General features: G+C 35.3%; 1 protein-coding gene across 9 annotated transcripts in view; it reads left to right on the top strand.

Moving 5' to 3' along the window:
• Window positions 1-13,467, top strand: part of LOC122307062 (MADS-box protein AGL42-like) — a 22,524-nt gene continuing 9,057 nt past the window's right edge. For 4 of the 9 annotated variants that reach the window (XM_043119675.1, XM_043119677.1, XM_043119676.1 and 1 more), the window contains exons 1-3: window positions 84-254; window positions 440-505; window positions 612-798. In XM_043119675.1, the coding sequence (XP_042975609.1) occupies window positions 110-254; window positions 440-505; window positions 612-798 (398 nt within the window). In that variant the 5' untranslated portion in view covers window positions 84-109. The other 5 variants (XM_043119682.1, XM_043119683.1, XM_043119680.1 and 2 more) reach the window with 5 other exon arrangements.

The raw sequence follows: 13,467 nt of genomic DNA on the forward strand, positions 1-13,467 counted from the left end.
CTTAATTTCTTTTACCAAAAAAAGGCAAGAGATAGGGATACGTATTTTCCATATCCTGACATGTCGAATCATTTTTGGTAATTTTCTTTTTCTCTTTCTTTCTTTTTTCATGCGGTTTTTATGCTTTTCTTTTTTTGTGGGTAAGGACTTGAAGGAGGAAGACGAGGATTTACGAATAAGGAAAGAAACGGGATGTGGTCTGAGTCTAAAGAGACGACGAACTATACATACACAGCTACCAAGATCTTCTCTGTGTCTGCTCTAAGACCCTTCCTATAAATTTTCCATCTTTGTAGCGCTGGTTTGGTCTGTTCGTTTTGTAAATCTGTCCTGGTTTGAACTGGTGTTTCGTTTCAACAAAACCCTGATAAGTTTTTTTTTTTTTAATATAGTTTCTGTTTTGTTAATCTGGGTTCTCTCACCTTCTGGTTTGTACTAGTTGTCCTGTCGTTACTTCTCGAGCCAAAGAAGCATAAGCGTGTTTTGGAAATTTCACTAGAGCTTGGTGAGATTTGGAATTATTTCATGTTGATCCTTTTTAAGCCTTTTCGCCGATCTCGGTCAGGGTCATGGCATACTGATATGAAGCAGTTTTTTCTGGTCATTAATAGAGGACATGGTGAGAGGGAAGATTCAGATGAAGCTAATCGAAAATACGACGAGTCGGCAAGTCACCTTCTCGAAGCGTCGACAAGGGCTGCTAAAGAAGGCCTTCGAGCTTTCCGTTCTTTGCGATGCCGAAGTCGCCGTGATCGTATTTTCCCAAAAAGGCAGGCTCTATGAGTTTTCGAGCTCTGAGTATGTTTCTTTCATCATCCAATCCTCCATTTATTTTCGTTTCGATTCTTTTTTGCTGCTTCGATACGTGTAGTCAAATATTTATGGGCATTTCTTTGTATTTTCCCTAGTTATAAAAAAATCTTCACGCTCTTGGAATATTTATGACTGCGATGTAGCAACAACGTCTGGGAAATTGTAGTAAATGCCTTGTGTACGAGGAACTTGGCCTTTGATCTGTGTGCGATTTAGTTCTCTTTGTTTTATCTCTTTCTTCGTGTGTTCGTGTCTGATATCTTAATATTTAACATATTTCCTACGCAATGATCGATTAGATTTCACTTAGGGCCTTTATAGATTATCTTATACCTTTTCAATTCCGTCCATATTCACAGATTGATTAGAAGGAGAAACAGCTCTCTAGTGATTTCCACTACTCTGATCGCTTCCCCGTTTTCTTCCCATCCATTTTCGAGTTCCTGCAGTTTTCAGAACTATATATGTTCTCCGAGGGTCTGATTTCTTTCTCTCCCTCTTCCGATTTTTCCGCCTCTTTTAATCTTTTCTTAGTTTCCTAAACTGCCTCTCTTTAATCATCTTATTATGGAAACTCTCATTAATTAGGGTTTCTTAAAATTTTTTATGAAGCATGGGTATGTATATATATACAGCCAGCCAGTTTTGATTCTAGAACTGGGTAGCCAGGTTGCCGTTGATCATTCTGGTTCAACCAGTGGGACTTTCCCTATTCGGCATGTTCACTGCAATTTCGCTCTCCTAACATTTCATTTGTAATAACTTCGATTACCACAATAGAGATTCTGTGATTGGTTCGTATTCCACTACTCCAAATAGAACAAAGCCTCACATTACAATTACTTTTGCATCACTAAAATGATAATCAAAATGAATTAATTTCCTGTGAGCAGGCCAGTAAGTAAACGTACATTTAAATAAATTTTAAGTTCCTTTCGAGAACTTACAGTCTTTAAAGCTGGTTCATCTGACAGTACCATGTTTTTTAGAGGTGTAGTACTTTGTGGTTGATAAGATGTGATGTGATTTTATGGGGGAGGGGGGTGTGAAAATTAAAAGAAGAAAAACTATGGTTAATCTGTTGCATTCGCTTTGTGTTGAGAATTTGGTTCGACGTTCATTGTACTTTTTATGTCCAAGATATCATATCTTGCAAGAGCTACGTTTTTTATCACTTGCGCTGGATATTCCTTGTACACAACAAGAGATTAAAGTCATCTTTCCATGCCATTACAATTCGCATGAAAAGAAGTTAGGAGAACCTATCATATTTACATTCTGTCGTAACTTCTAACTTGTCCTGAACAGTTATTTTGTTTATGTTGCATGTTCTAAATTTAGATAAAGACGACTGTTAGGAACTGCATATGTAACGATCACCGTCTCTTTCACTTTGATGAACTCTAGAGTGTAGACCATTTTCTGATTTATGTCATGGTTTTCGTGAGTGTGACAGCTTCCTTCCCCCTCCAGTTCTGTGTACTATCACCATGATCACCTTTTCCCTTCCTTGATCTTAGACTTTTTTGTGCCGCCCCATAATCTTTCTATTGTCCCGGTCCTCCACACCAGTGACAGCCTGACCACCACTCTTACCTCCCCCTATCCATTGCATGAAAAACATCTAGCTAGTAAGGCCCTTATAAAAGCACATAGCCGGATATTCACCACTTCACATATAACATCCCAAATGAACTCGCCTTATAATCACGAATGTTGATCAGTTGTTGCTGCACAACATTGAATTAAAGGTTATAATGGAAAATGTTGAACTTCCTTTGGCTTAGAATTTGGGGTTCGCCTTGACATCACAACTCCATAATCATGACACAAATACGGGTTATGTCTCATATAACATGGCACATAACACAAGTTCAAGCCTTATCAAATCTATCACTCTTCAATTGATTTCCGAGCTAAATGTGTAACTCCCACTTAGCTTGTGGGTTTTTGCTAAGTGGTATCATCTTCTCGATCTACTAATGTTTGGGTTGCTGTGCGTATAGTTGTTGGTTTTAGGCCTGGTTTGAATAGATATGCTTTCATCTCATCTTATCTCATCTCATCTCAATATACAAACACCACAAACACAAAATATTTTTTAATTTTTAATTTTTAACTTTTTTATCTAATCACTATCTAATTATTACAACATTTTCAAACTTCCAAATAAAAAAAAAATTCAATTTTTTTGAAATTTTAAAACAAAAATAATATAAAAAAATTATATTATAACAATATTTGAATTTTATAATATTTTTATTCAAATTTTTTTTCTCATTTTTCAAAACTCTATAAAATATTTGAATTCAAATTATTCTAATTCATCTCATCTCAACTCAAATATTTCACTATCATTTACAAATCATCTCAATTCATTTATTTTCAATTCGCTATTCAAACTAGGCTTTAGTTTCTGGGTTGGTTTCAAGTTTTAACATTATACTTTTCCCAATCAGATTTCATGGATTTTCTTCCATAAATCATGTTTATGCAAGAACTTTATTAAAACAGGACTTTTAGCCGAGTAGAAGAGATGTTTATATCCACTGTATGCAGTAGCATGTTATGCCAAAAGAATTTATAACTAGTTGGTAAGTTTTTACTTTTACTTTTGTGTTAAGGTTTGGTCTAGTTCTTCTATTGTATTTTGTATCTCTGAATGTATAACATCCTTTTTTTTTATTTTTTTATTTTTTTTAATTTTAGTTTTTAAAATTTTTTATATAGGTAAAAGAACAATTATATTAATGAGAATGAAATAGGCAAAGTGTAAGTACATGGGAAGTATACAAAAGAAAGGAAATTGTGGACAGTAGTTCCATTAAGTACAATGGCTGAAAACCAAAGCAATAACGTATGTAACAAGAAATTCTGAAACTCTACCATAGTGCGTTCCCTATCTTCAAAACATCATGCATTCCTTTCCGACCAAGTACAGTACATAATGCACAACAGTATCATCTTCCATATTGCTGCCACCTGAGGGCAGCCATAAATGTCATGCCAACAAGCAAGTCAACCACCCTCAATGGCATTGCCCAAGAAACATCAACTCTTCTTAAAATCTCATTCCACAATGTTCCTGTCACCTCACAATGTAATAATAAGTGATCCACTGATTCTCCATTTTTTTGCACAAGTAACCAGTCTATCACAATGAGTCACTTCCTCCTTAAGTTGTCCGTGGTTAATATGTTCCCAAGAGCAGTTGTCCATACAAAAAAACTACTTTGGAAGGCACGTGAGACCTCCAGATACTTTTCCATGGGAAAGACACAATACCTTGTGACTCGAGCATTTTGTAAAATGCCTTAAATGTGAACTTCTTGCTGCCTGTGGATCTGCATTGCATCCTATCCCCCTGTGCTGTTATTCTTCTTGTGGAGTAGAGCACTCTAAAAAATTTTGCAACAGTATGCAATTCCCAATCATGATTATCCCTATTAAATAGGACATTCCATTGGTGAGAGTCATTAGAAAATGCGAGTAGATCCGCCATTGATGACTTCCTGTTGGTTACAATACTGTAGAGGGCTGGGAAAGCTCTTTCAAGAGCATGCTTTCCACACCAAACATCATGCCAAAATCTGATTTTGGTGCCCTCTTCGGCTACAAAGCGGATGTGGTTTTCAAAACATGACCAACCCCTCCTAATAAATTTCCACAAGCCTATACCATACCCCCTCCCTATGTTGGAAAACCAGCCCTCCCCAAGCACTTCCGTATTGAGAGTCAATAACTTCCTTCCATAGCGAAATTTCCTCCGAACAGTACCTCCAAAGCCATTTTCTCAGTAAAGTTTTATTGAAAATCCTCAAATTGCGTACTCCTAAACCTCCACCCGAAATTGGGGGGCAAACTTTATTCCACTTTGACAAGATAGAATTTTGTTTCCTTCCCCATTCCACCCCACAAAAAAGTCCGGAATAACTTCTCAATTCTATTCACCACTCCTGCAGGCAATGGAAATAGAGATAAAAAATATGTCGGAAGGTTAGAAAGAGTGCTCTTAATTAGAGTAAGGCGACCCCCTTTCAACAAATACATCTGTTTCCAGCCCGCCAACCTTTTCTCTACTTTCTGAAGAACCCCTTTCCATATAGCTCTGACTTTAAAAGTTGTCCCCAACGGAAGACCCAAATATTTCATGGGTGGAGAAGGCACTTTACATCCCAAGAGAATCACCAGCGTGCTAATTCTAGGCACCACACCCATCGCTACCATCTCATATTTACCAAGATTTACTTTAAGTCTCGACATGGCTTCAAAACATAACAAGAGTGCTCGTAAGGCTTGAATTTGACCATGGGAGTTTGGGTGAGGATAAACTTGCATGGGCTCCCCTTGCCTCGCACTTGAACTATTACCCCTAGCAACTACTCAGCCATTGGCCTCTATGACTATCGGCAAGGTCACCTGAGCCTTCACTAGCATCGATGGCTCGTGCCCAGATGCCGATGGGCCAACAACAACCTACATACATCTCCTCCAAGCAGGGCCTCTCTCCTGATAGGGCTCGGGCTTCCCTCTAGGCTTGGATCCAACAGCTTGGCCCAACAATTTTTCCTTCCCTTTAGGCCCACTCGATTGACCCTGGCCCAACAACTTATCATTAAGCTGTGTCTTGCCCTGGCATTGAACCTTGGGCCCACCATAATGTGCATTTGCTTCTTTATCAACTTGGCCTAGCACCGCTTTCTCCTTAGCACGACATATACGCCATTTGGCTTTATTAGTCAATTCATCCAATTGCCTTTTCATCTCATACAGCAATTCCAACTCCATTTCCTCATTAAGGTCGACAGCTCCCTTCCTCACTTTGCTGAGCATCCGTCGAACGAGTGATGCTCCCTGACCTTTGCAGACCTACCTCTCCTGGTTCTCAAGGCAACACCAATGCCTCCTTGTACGACCGAGAAGCCATAGAAGCTGTCGCTGTTGGTGGCAACTGGGTAGAACCACCTTCTCCTCAAACTTCCTTCAATACTGCAGCTAGCTTCCTGCAACCCATGCCTTTCCTATCCCCTGGAATAAAAATGAGATTCCGATGGCCTCCCTCGCCATACTCCACTAGAGCCATGTAAACGCCTTGGGGATTAGAACAACGCTGGGCAATGAAGCCCCTAACCCCTTCCCAAAAAGCAGAGCAAAACTCCTTACCCCCAACCTTTGCGCACACTCCAAAGCTCTAGAGAGCCATCTAACTGTAGCAATCCCCAAGCTCATCTCCTTGATGCCTTTTCATCCTTTCTCAGTCAAAAGTACATAACGTCCCTCCCTTGAAGCCTCATACTACTTAGATTCGATTACCACACGTTTCGAAGAGGACATTTTTCTTCCAAAACAGCCAAAACCTAACACCCACAAACACCATCATTTACAAAAATAAAAGTGTACGCATCAGAATAGTACATAGAGAAAAAGTTAAGAGAGAGAGATCGAACCATTGTACATCCTATTTGTTAGAAAAGCAATGAATTATTTTGAACATTAGGGGTCATTGTTTAACCCTAGTGTTGATGAATTTAGAAATTATAATGATGCTAATTTGGGGCTCGTTTAACCCTAGTGTTTAACTCCTTAGGGCTTGTTTGAGGAGTGAGATGGGATGAGAATTTTGTAAGTAGTAGTAAGATAGTTTGTGAATAGTAATGAGATAGTTTGAATTGAATATTTTTTGAGTTTTAGGAAAAGAGAGAAAAAGTTGAATAAAAAATACTATAAAGTTAAAATATTGTTAGAATATAGTTTTATAATATTATTTTTGTTTGGAGATTTGAAAAAGTTGAATTGTTTTTTATTTTTTGTTTGAAAATTTGGGAAAGTTGTAGTGATTAATTTGAAATTTTTATATTTGAATTATGTTTGGGAAGGAAATGTGATGTGATGAGATGAGATGATATGAGAATTTTGGGATGAGATCTATTTCCAAACAAGCTCTAAGAGACTTATACACCTTTATATCCACTCCTTTGGTTACGAACACCTAGCTCCAAGAACTTCCTTTCCCGAACCTCCTACATAATCCTATACTCCTCTCTCTAGGTTTATTGAAGTGATACTAGAGTTTTTAGTATTTACTCTAACATGGGACAATGAGGAGATCTTTACGGGTATATCAAAGGAAGTTGCTAAGTAAAGGCAGTTGTGAAGGGACATGCGTCCTTCCATTTGTTCCATAAAGTGTGCTCATTTCCATATTTTTTTTAAACGGAAGGGTGATGCCCCTCTTTTAGTCTAATAAAGCATTTGTATATATCCGTATATAGGAACAAGCTGTTGGAATTTTAGTGATCATTGTCTCAACTAAATTTTTGATCGCCTAGCTAGCTAAATGTACTAACTAGGTTAAATTACCTTACTTGAGTGTATAAAGTAATGATCACATTCTAGTTAATCATTTGTTAATAAATTTCATCCATTGAATAATATCTAAACATATGCTCTAAGGTTGGGGGTTACATTAATAACAAATTACCCAGCTACACGACCAACACTACATGTTAAGAGCACTGTGAGGGCTAAAGCTAACCCCAACCAGCAAAATGTTATGAAGCCAGAAAAAAAAAAAAAAACATAAAATGTCATTGAATTGTAAACCATGGTCATCCGTTTCAAGTCTATGGCTCTCCTAGGGAATGCTTGGGAAATAAGATGAGATGAGAATTTTGAAAATACTAGTAAGATGATTTGTAAATAGTATTGAGATTGTTTGAATTAAGTATTTATTGGGTTTTGAAAAATGAGAGAGAAAAAGTTAAATAAAAAATATTATAAAGTTCAAATATTTTTAAAATATAATTTGTTAATATAATTTTTATTTTGAGATTTGAAAAAATTGAATTGTTTTTGATTTTTTATTTGAAAGTTTGGAAAAGTTGTAATGATTAGTTTGCAAGTGTTTGTGTTTGAATGATGTTTGGGAAGGAAATGAGATAGGATGAGATGTAAATTCTTTCCAAACATCCCCCTTAACCTCTTCCTCCAATTCTTATTGCTACCACTATCATTCTCTTCTCTCAACTTCTAAAATATACCACTGTCAATTCTCTCGCCTCACCTGTCCGCACCATCATGACTAACACTCTTTCCTGTAATTAGATCTAACTCCAGACTTAGATCAATCCTTGGCACCATTTTGTCACAACTCAAGGAAATGCCAATCATATCTACGTTATACCCAAGGGATTAACATCATTCTCACACAAATCTTTGACTTTTTTGTCAGGATTCAAATTATAATGTGATCAATTGATATTGGAATATTATAATATGGATCTTGACACAAGGGTCTGTTAAGATATAAAATAAATAATAAAATATACATCTTCCTATTAGTTTAAACTTTTAGGACATATGGTGATTTCACATAGTATACACCAATCTAATGCACATCAACCCCTCATGGCACAACACCATCAAGTTCAAGGCACAAGTCTTGGTCATTGCACCCCCACTTGACTTCTTGTTAATGCTTGAAAAATCAAAATTAGGCTCGGAATCGGGTAGGTAGTGATTCATGAAAATTTGGAATCAGTTACTTTCATGTTGATAAAAAAGAACTAAAAATCACGTACAATGCAATTCAAGCATTTAATATTATGTATAAAAGAGTATAAAATATAAATTATTGACTAGTTTCAATAAAAATATGATATAAATCTAAATGGTATCTATGAACATGTAATTTATGTATTTAACTTAAGTTGTCGACATATTTTGCCTCATACAAAAAAGATAAAAGACCAATACCTTATAAGCACATAACAAATGTAGTATTTTATGCATAACCACAAATTGAATACAAAACACTATTCATCTACTAATCTTTTTGTTCAACTAAAGAAAATAAAGAATACATGTTTTATCTTTCAATTTTTATGTTAATACATATTTAGTTCTATCATTATTTTGTACAACAAATTAAAAAAAAAAAAACCCCAGTTGTTAGACAATTTAAAAAAAAACTATAGCTTTGAATTGGTTGGAATTAGTCTGAGTCGTTCGATTTTAGTAGTTCTGTGAATGATTAAAAAAATTTACTAAAATGGTTTCGGTTTCTGACCAGTTCAGCTGAATTGACCTGAATTGAATCGTTTCTTCGAGCCTTGCATCTTGTTGATGCCATTGCATTCATTGTTTGGTCTGTCATTAAATCACTAGTGCATTCTTTATCCCTTCTTCAATAACAAAATCTGAAAGATATATTCCTGAGGCGCTTATTTTGAGTTTTGTATTTTCTACTCACATTATTGTTTTTACCATCATTTTCATTTGGATTTATAAGAAGATATAACATATTTTGGATTCTTTGTAAACCGGCATGCATTTTTTATCCACCTAAATTTGAAATCTATGAGTTGCATATTTGAAATCTGCATTGCATTGCAAACAACCATGGTTTTCTGTTCTAAATTTTTACTCAGTTTTTCAAATCATACTTCAAAGGATTCCTCTACAATTGCAGAAGTGTGTTGTCGAATGATTCATAAACTTGAATAGTTTATTGCCTTTTGGTAGTAGAAGAATAGATTCTAAACTTTATGTCTCATATATGTGTATTTTCTTCTGGATACGGAGATAAAATAAAAAAAAAACCAAATCTAATGCTGTCATGAGATTTTGAGCTCAAAATTTTCCTCTCTCAGAACTCTAGAGCTCGGTTAAGTTTCTAGATTTCAACAACAGTTGCACCTATCTTCATTCATGAGTCCATCTTGTTTCGGTTTTCTTGCTCTTTTTTATAATTCAAAAATAATTTTTAAGTTTTACCTGCCTAGAATTCCCTATTTTGTGTCATACATATATTTTTTTTAATCATCTTTTGCAATTTGATTCCTTCCTTCAGTTGATACCTTTCAATTTGATTTCTATAAAACTTCTCTGTTCTCATGACTGGTAAGAAAGCAACCTAATTAGGTATAAGTACTGAAGTCCCATTTCAACCGTTATGCTTAAAGACATCAAATGCTACCACTTTGTCTAGGAGATGTCTAATTTTCAACATATTTAAGGAGCTTTTACACCAAAAGATTAATTAGCAGGATCATCCATCCTTTTTTCCCACTAGGTAGAAGAAAGATATTTTTTATTGTTAGGAGGCACGCAGTAAGTAAAAGTGCAAGGTGCATTCATATTTCTATTACATTTCATAATTGTGAGTGGGCTTGAGGCAAGTTAAGTTTTAATTTCATTTATTTTTCTTCATCTTCTCATGGGTGTGTGATGCACCTATCACTTACCATATGAATTCGAAGACTTAATTTTCCCCTTTAGTTGTTTCTCTCCCTCACTCCCACGTTAATGACTCCATGCAGCTATGGTGTTTCAGATTTGAATTGAGACATGTCAAGTGTATCATTTAGATCTCACCAACAAGATACTATCTTTTGGCATCAGCGATGTATGATTAACTAGTCTGAGTTATTGATTGGAAAATGCTATATTATCAGCTAGTTTTTTCCCTTGGCTCATGTTTGGTCCAGGGAAACTTAATGTATGCTTTGTTTGTCATACATTCATTTGGATTGCAAACAAGTAGGGAAGAGAAGATAAAACAAAAGTATCGCACAAGAAAGTAAGATTTACATTGTTTGGCATGAAAGCCTAAGTTTATGACCAAAGACAAGGAAGAGTATTGATAAAAATCTACCCCAGTCCCAAACCTTAATAAACCGAAAGCTCCATTTTCTCACAATAGGAAAACTCAATCTCTTTGTGTGATGAACCAATTGTGTTAGCCACTTCTGTATATGCTATATTCTAAAAGAGTTAGCGAAAGTTGAATATTATAGTTTCTTAGAAGTACTTTTAAGTTCGATTCCACCTATTAATTAAATATTCAATACGAAATTGTGCAATGCCTTTGCAAATTCACCCTCCAAATATGGGTCTCAAATGATTCAAAGTTGGAAAAGCTGTCTCCCCCAAATCTCTGATTTTCTCATCAGGACCTACATTGCATTCAATCCTAGTTGTACATACTATTGTTAAGTTGTCTTTGATATATACCAATAAATTGTTGCAACCGTAGAAAGCATTTGTCACATCTTCACTATAATCCACAATGACTGATCAAAGTAACAATTGAAGCATTCTAACCTGAAAAAAACTAGCGTGAAGCTTAGTACACGTACAGTCATCACAATCCTTCAACTCTATGAGGGATGTTATAACAATTTGAGGCATATAATATTCCCCACTCAAATACTTTACGCACGAACTATGTTGCTTTAATATCTTGGAAAATTCTAGACACCAAACTACCATCTCACTATGTAAGATGTGACATATTTATCACCATTGGATGATCTTTTATTGGATGATTCTTAGTAATAAATGTGCCACATCTTACATAGTGGGATGAAAATGAGATGGTGTTGTGTATAACATTACTCATAATATCTTAGTGTCTTGTGCAATAACTGGGTCAATTGTTTCCGTACCCCTTTACCATTACCTAGGAAAAAGCATTAGCACATCCATGTTATATTTCGAAAAGAACAACACAAGCTTATAGTTGAAGATCTCTAGAATCACTTATATAGTCTGTTACAACTTGGTATTGTAATCATCCAATCCAAAGTGGACCTTAATCATAATTTGGAGAATTACAATCACCCTTTCTTGAGTCATTTATATTCTCATTAGGTTCTACATCATGCTGCAATTTGACACCATTAATCACAACCCAAAGAAGCACTAGCCACATCAGCATTGAGGAAAAAGAAAGGGAGTCATAAGGGCATCCCCCCATCCCTCACCCTCTAAATTTCCAGATTAATTTGTTTTGGTCCCCAAAATCAACTAGTCCCACAAAGCTTGTCTTAATAATTATAAGTCTTCTTCAAGTAGGAACTATAGCCCATATTTTACATATTTATTAGTATGGATTAAATTATTCTTCAAAACTAGGTTTAGTAATACTATGTGGGGACTTGGACACTGTAGTTTTACATGGGCGACAAGAAAAGTAACAATCCCTACTACACACCCCTATTTATGTGTATATATTGTATATGCATGTCTGCATGTAGGAATGGTATGTATATGTATGTGTATGTGAATCTTACATCTTAATTTCAACTATTGCATTTTCTAGATTTGTATTTGAAAATTCAGTGGAGCATATCTCAAATACATCTAGAGAGAATGAATTAGTCCTTGCAAAAAAAAAAAAAAAAAAACAATGGAATAATTATCAACTTAAAAAGCTAATAGAAAAACATGTATAAGCAATCACATATGTAAAATCAAAATCAAAGAAAGTAGTAAAAATAGTGAATATAAAGATTTTGGTTATGAAAGGAAAATTTTATAAAGATTTCTTCAAGAGATAAAACTCGATCTGGGTGCTCAGTTTTCGCCTATAAATCCACTGTAGAAGAATATATTAAGTACAATCAATTTAAGATGTTGCAAAACATTGCAGACTCAAACGCCAAACTATAATCCTCGTAAATGATCCATTCAATCTTTGCCTGCAACATTTCTTTGTCACAAAAAAATGTTCCCAAACAATATAATTCCAAAATATTGTCAACCAAACAAAACCAACATAGACTTCTGAAGCAATTCGTGGGCTTAACTCATCTTATAAAACCGGTTCAATGAGAGGGTTGTTTATTGCTTATTATCATGCCCAAGATCTTGTCCACAAGCAATTTGAGATTTATTTCTTAACATCCCCCCTCACGTGCAGGCCAGTGTTTTTTCTAGTCCTTGTCACGGGGTAAGTAGTGTGGGCTCCCATTCATCCTGTGGTAGGCTCTGATACTATGAAGAAATTTATAGCCCTAACTCATCTCATAAAACCGATTCCATAAGAGAGGGTTGCTCACTGCTTATAAACATGACCAATACCCTGCCCATAAGTAATGTGAGATTTATTCCTCAACAACATTTGATTACAGGAGAAACCATAACAAGCCTGCTCTATAATTGAGGCAAACTATAATCAGTAGGATCATTTTGGTAGGAAAACAAAAATCATACCGTTCAAGCAATTCAACCCTGCATTTTAACTCAATAACAACACAAACTGCATTTTAACTCAATAACAACACAAAAAGCAGACCCTATAACACTACATCCAGCACAGTTGCTGTGGTAGACCTTGCCATTGAAGCGCTCAATATACTTTTTATATTTAAGTAGCTAGAGTTCAATTGGACTTTTAGTACTCAATCGGGACACATTGTGGTGAGATTGACCTTCATATAAATATATATATATTTTTCTCTAAACTCTTTTTAGTTCTTCTAACTTAACCCTTTCTTGTACCATGAAATGTGATAAAGTTGCTTTTACTTGATTTCCTTGAAGTGATATATATCAGCACAGTTTGAAATCTTCAATGGGAGGAGAATTTGCCTGAAATGTCTGAGGCATGTAAATACTTGAGGCTTTCATCTTTTTTTCCCTGATAGGAGGGTTCCACTAAATTTATGATAACTGTTGTGTGTCAAGTTGAATTCTAACAAGGCATCCATGCAAACATAAAAAATGATCAGGACTACCTGCTCTATGCATAAAAAAATATTTTACATTTATTAGGAATTGATTGGTAAGTAAATTATATGCTAAAAAAAGTAATAGCAACCCTTAAATTATGAAAATGTGGAAAGTTACTAGGATGTAATTAAGGTAAGA

This window comes from Carya illinoinensis, chromosome 4 (genome assembly GCF_018687715.1).
Source record: "Carya illinoinensis cultivar Pawnee chromosome 4, C.illinoinensisPawnee_v1, whole genome shotgun sequence".
NCBI lineage: Eukaryota > Viridiplantae > Streptophyta > Magnoliopsida > Fagales > Juglandaceae > Carya > Carya illinoinensis.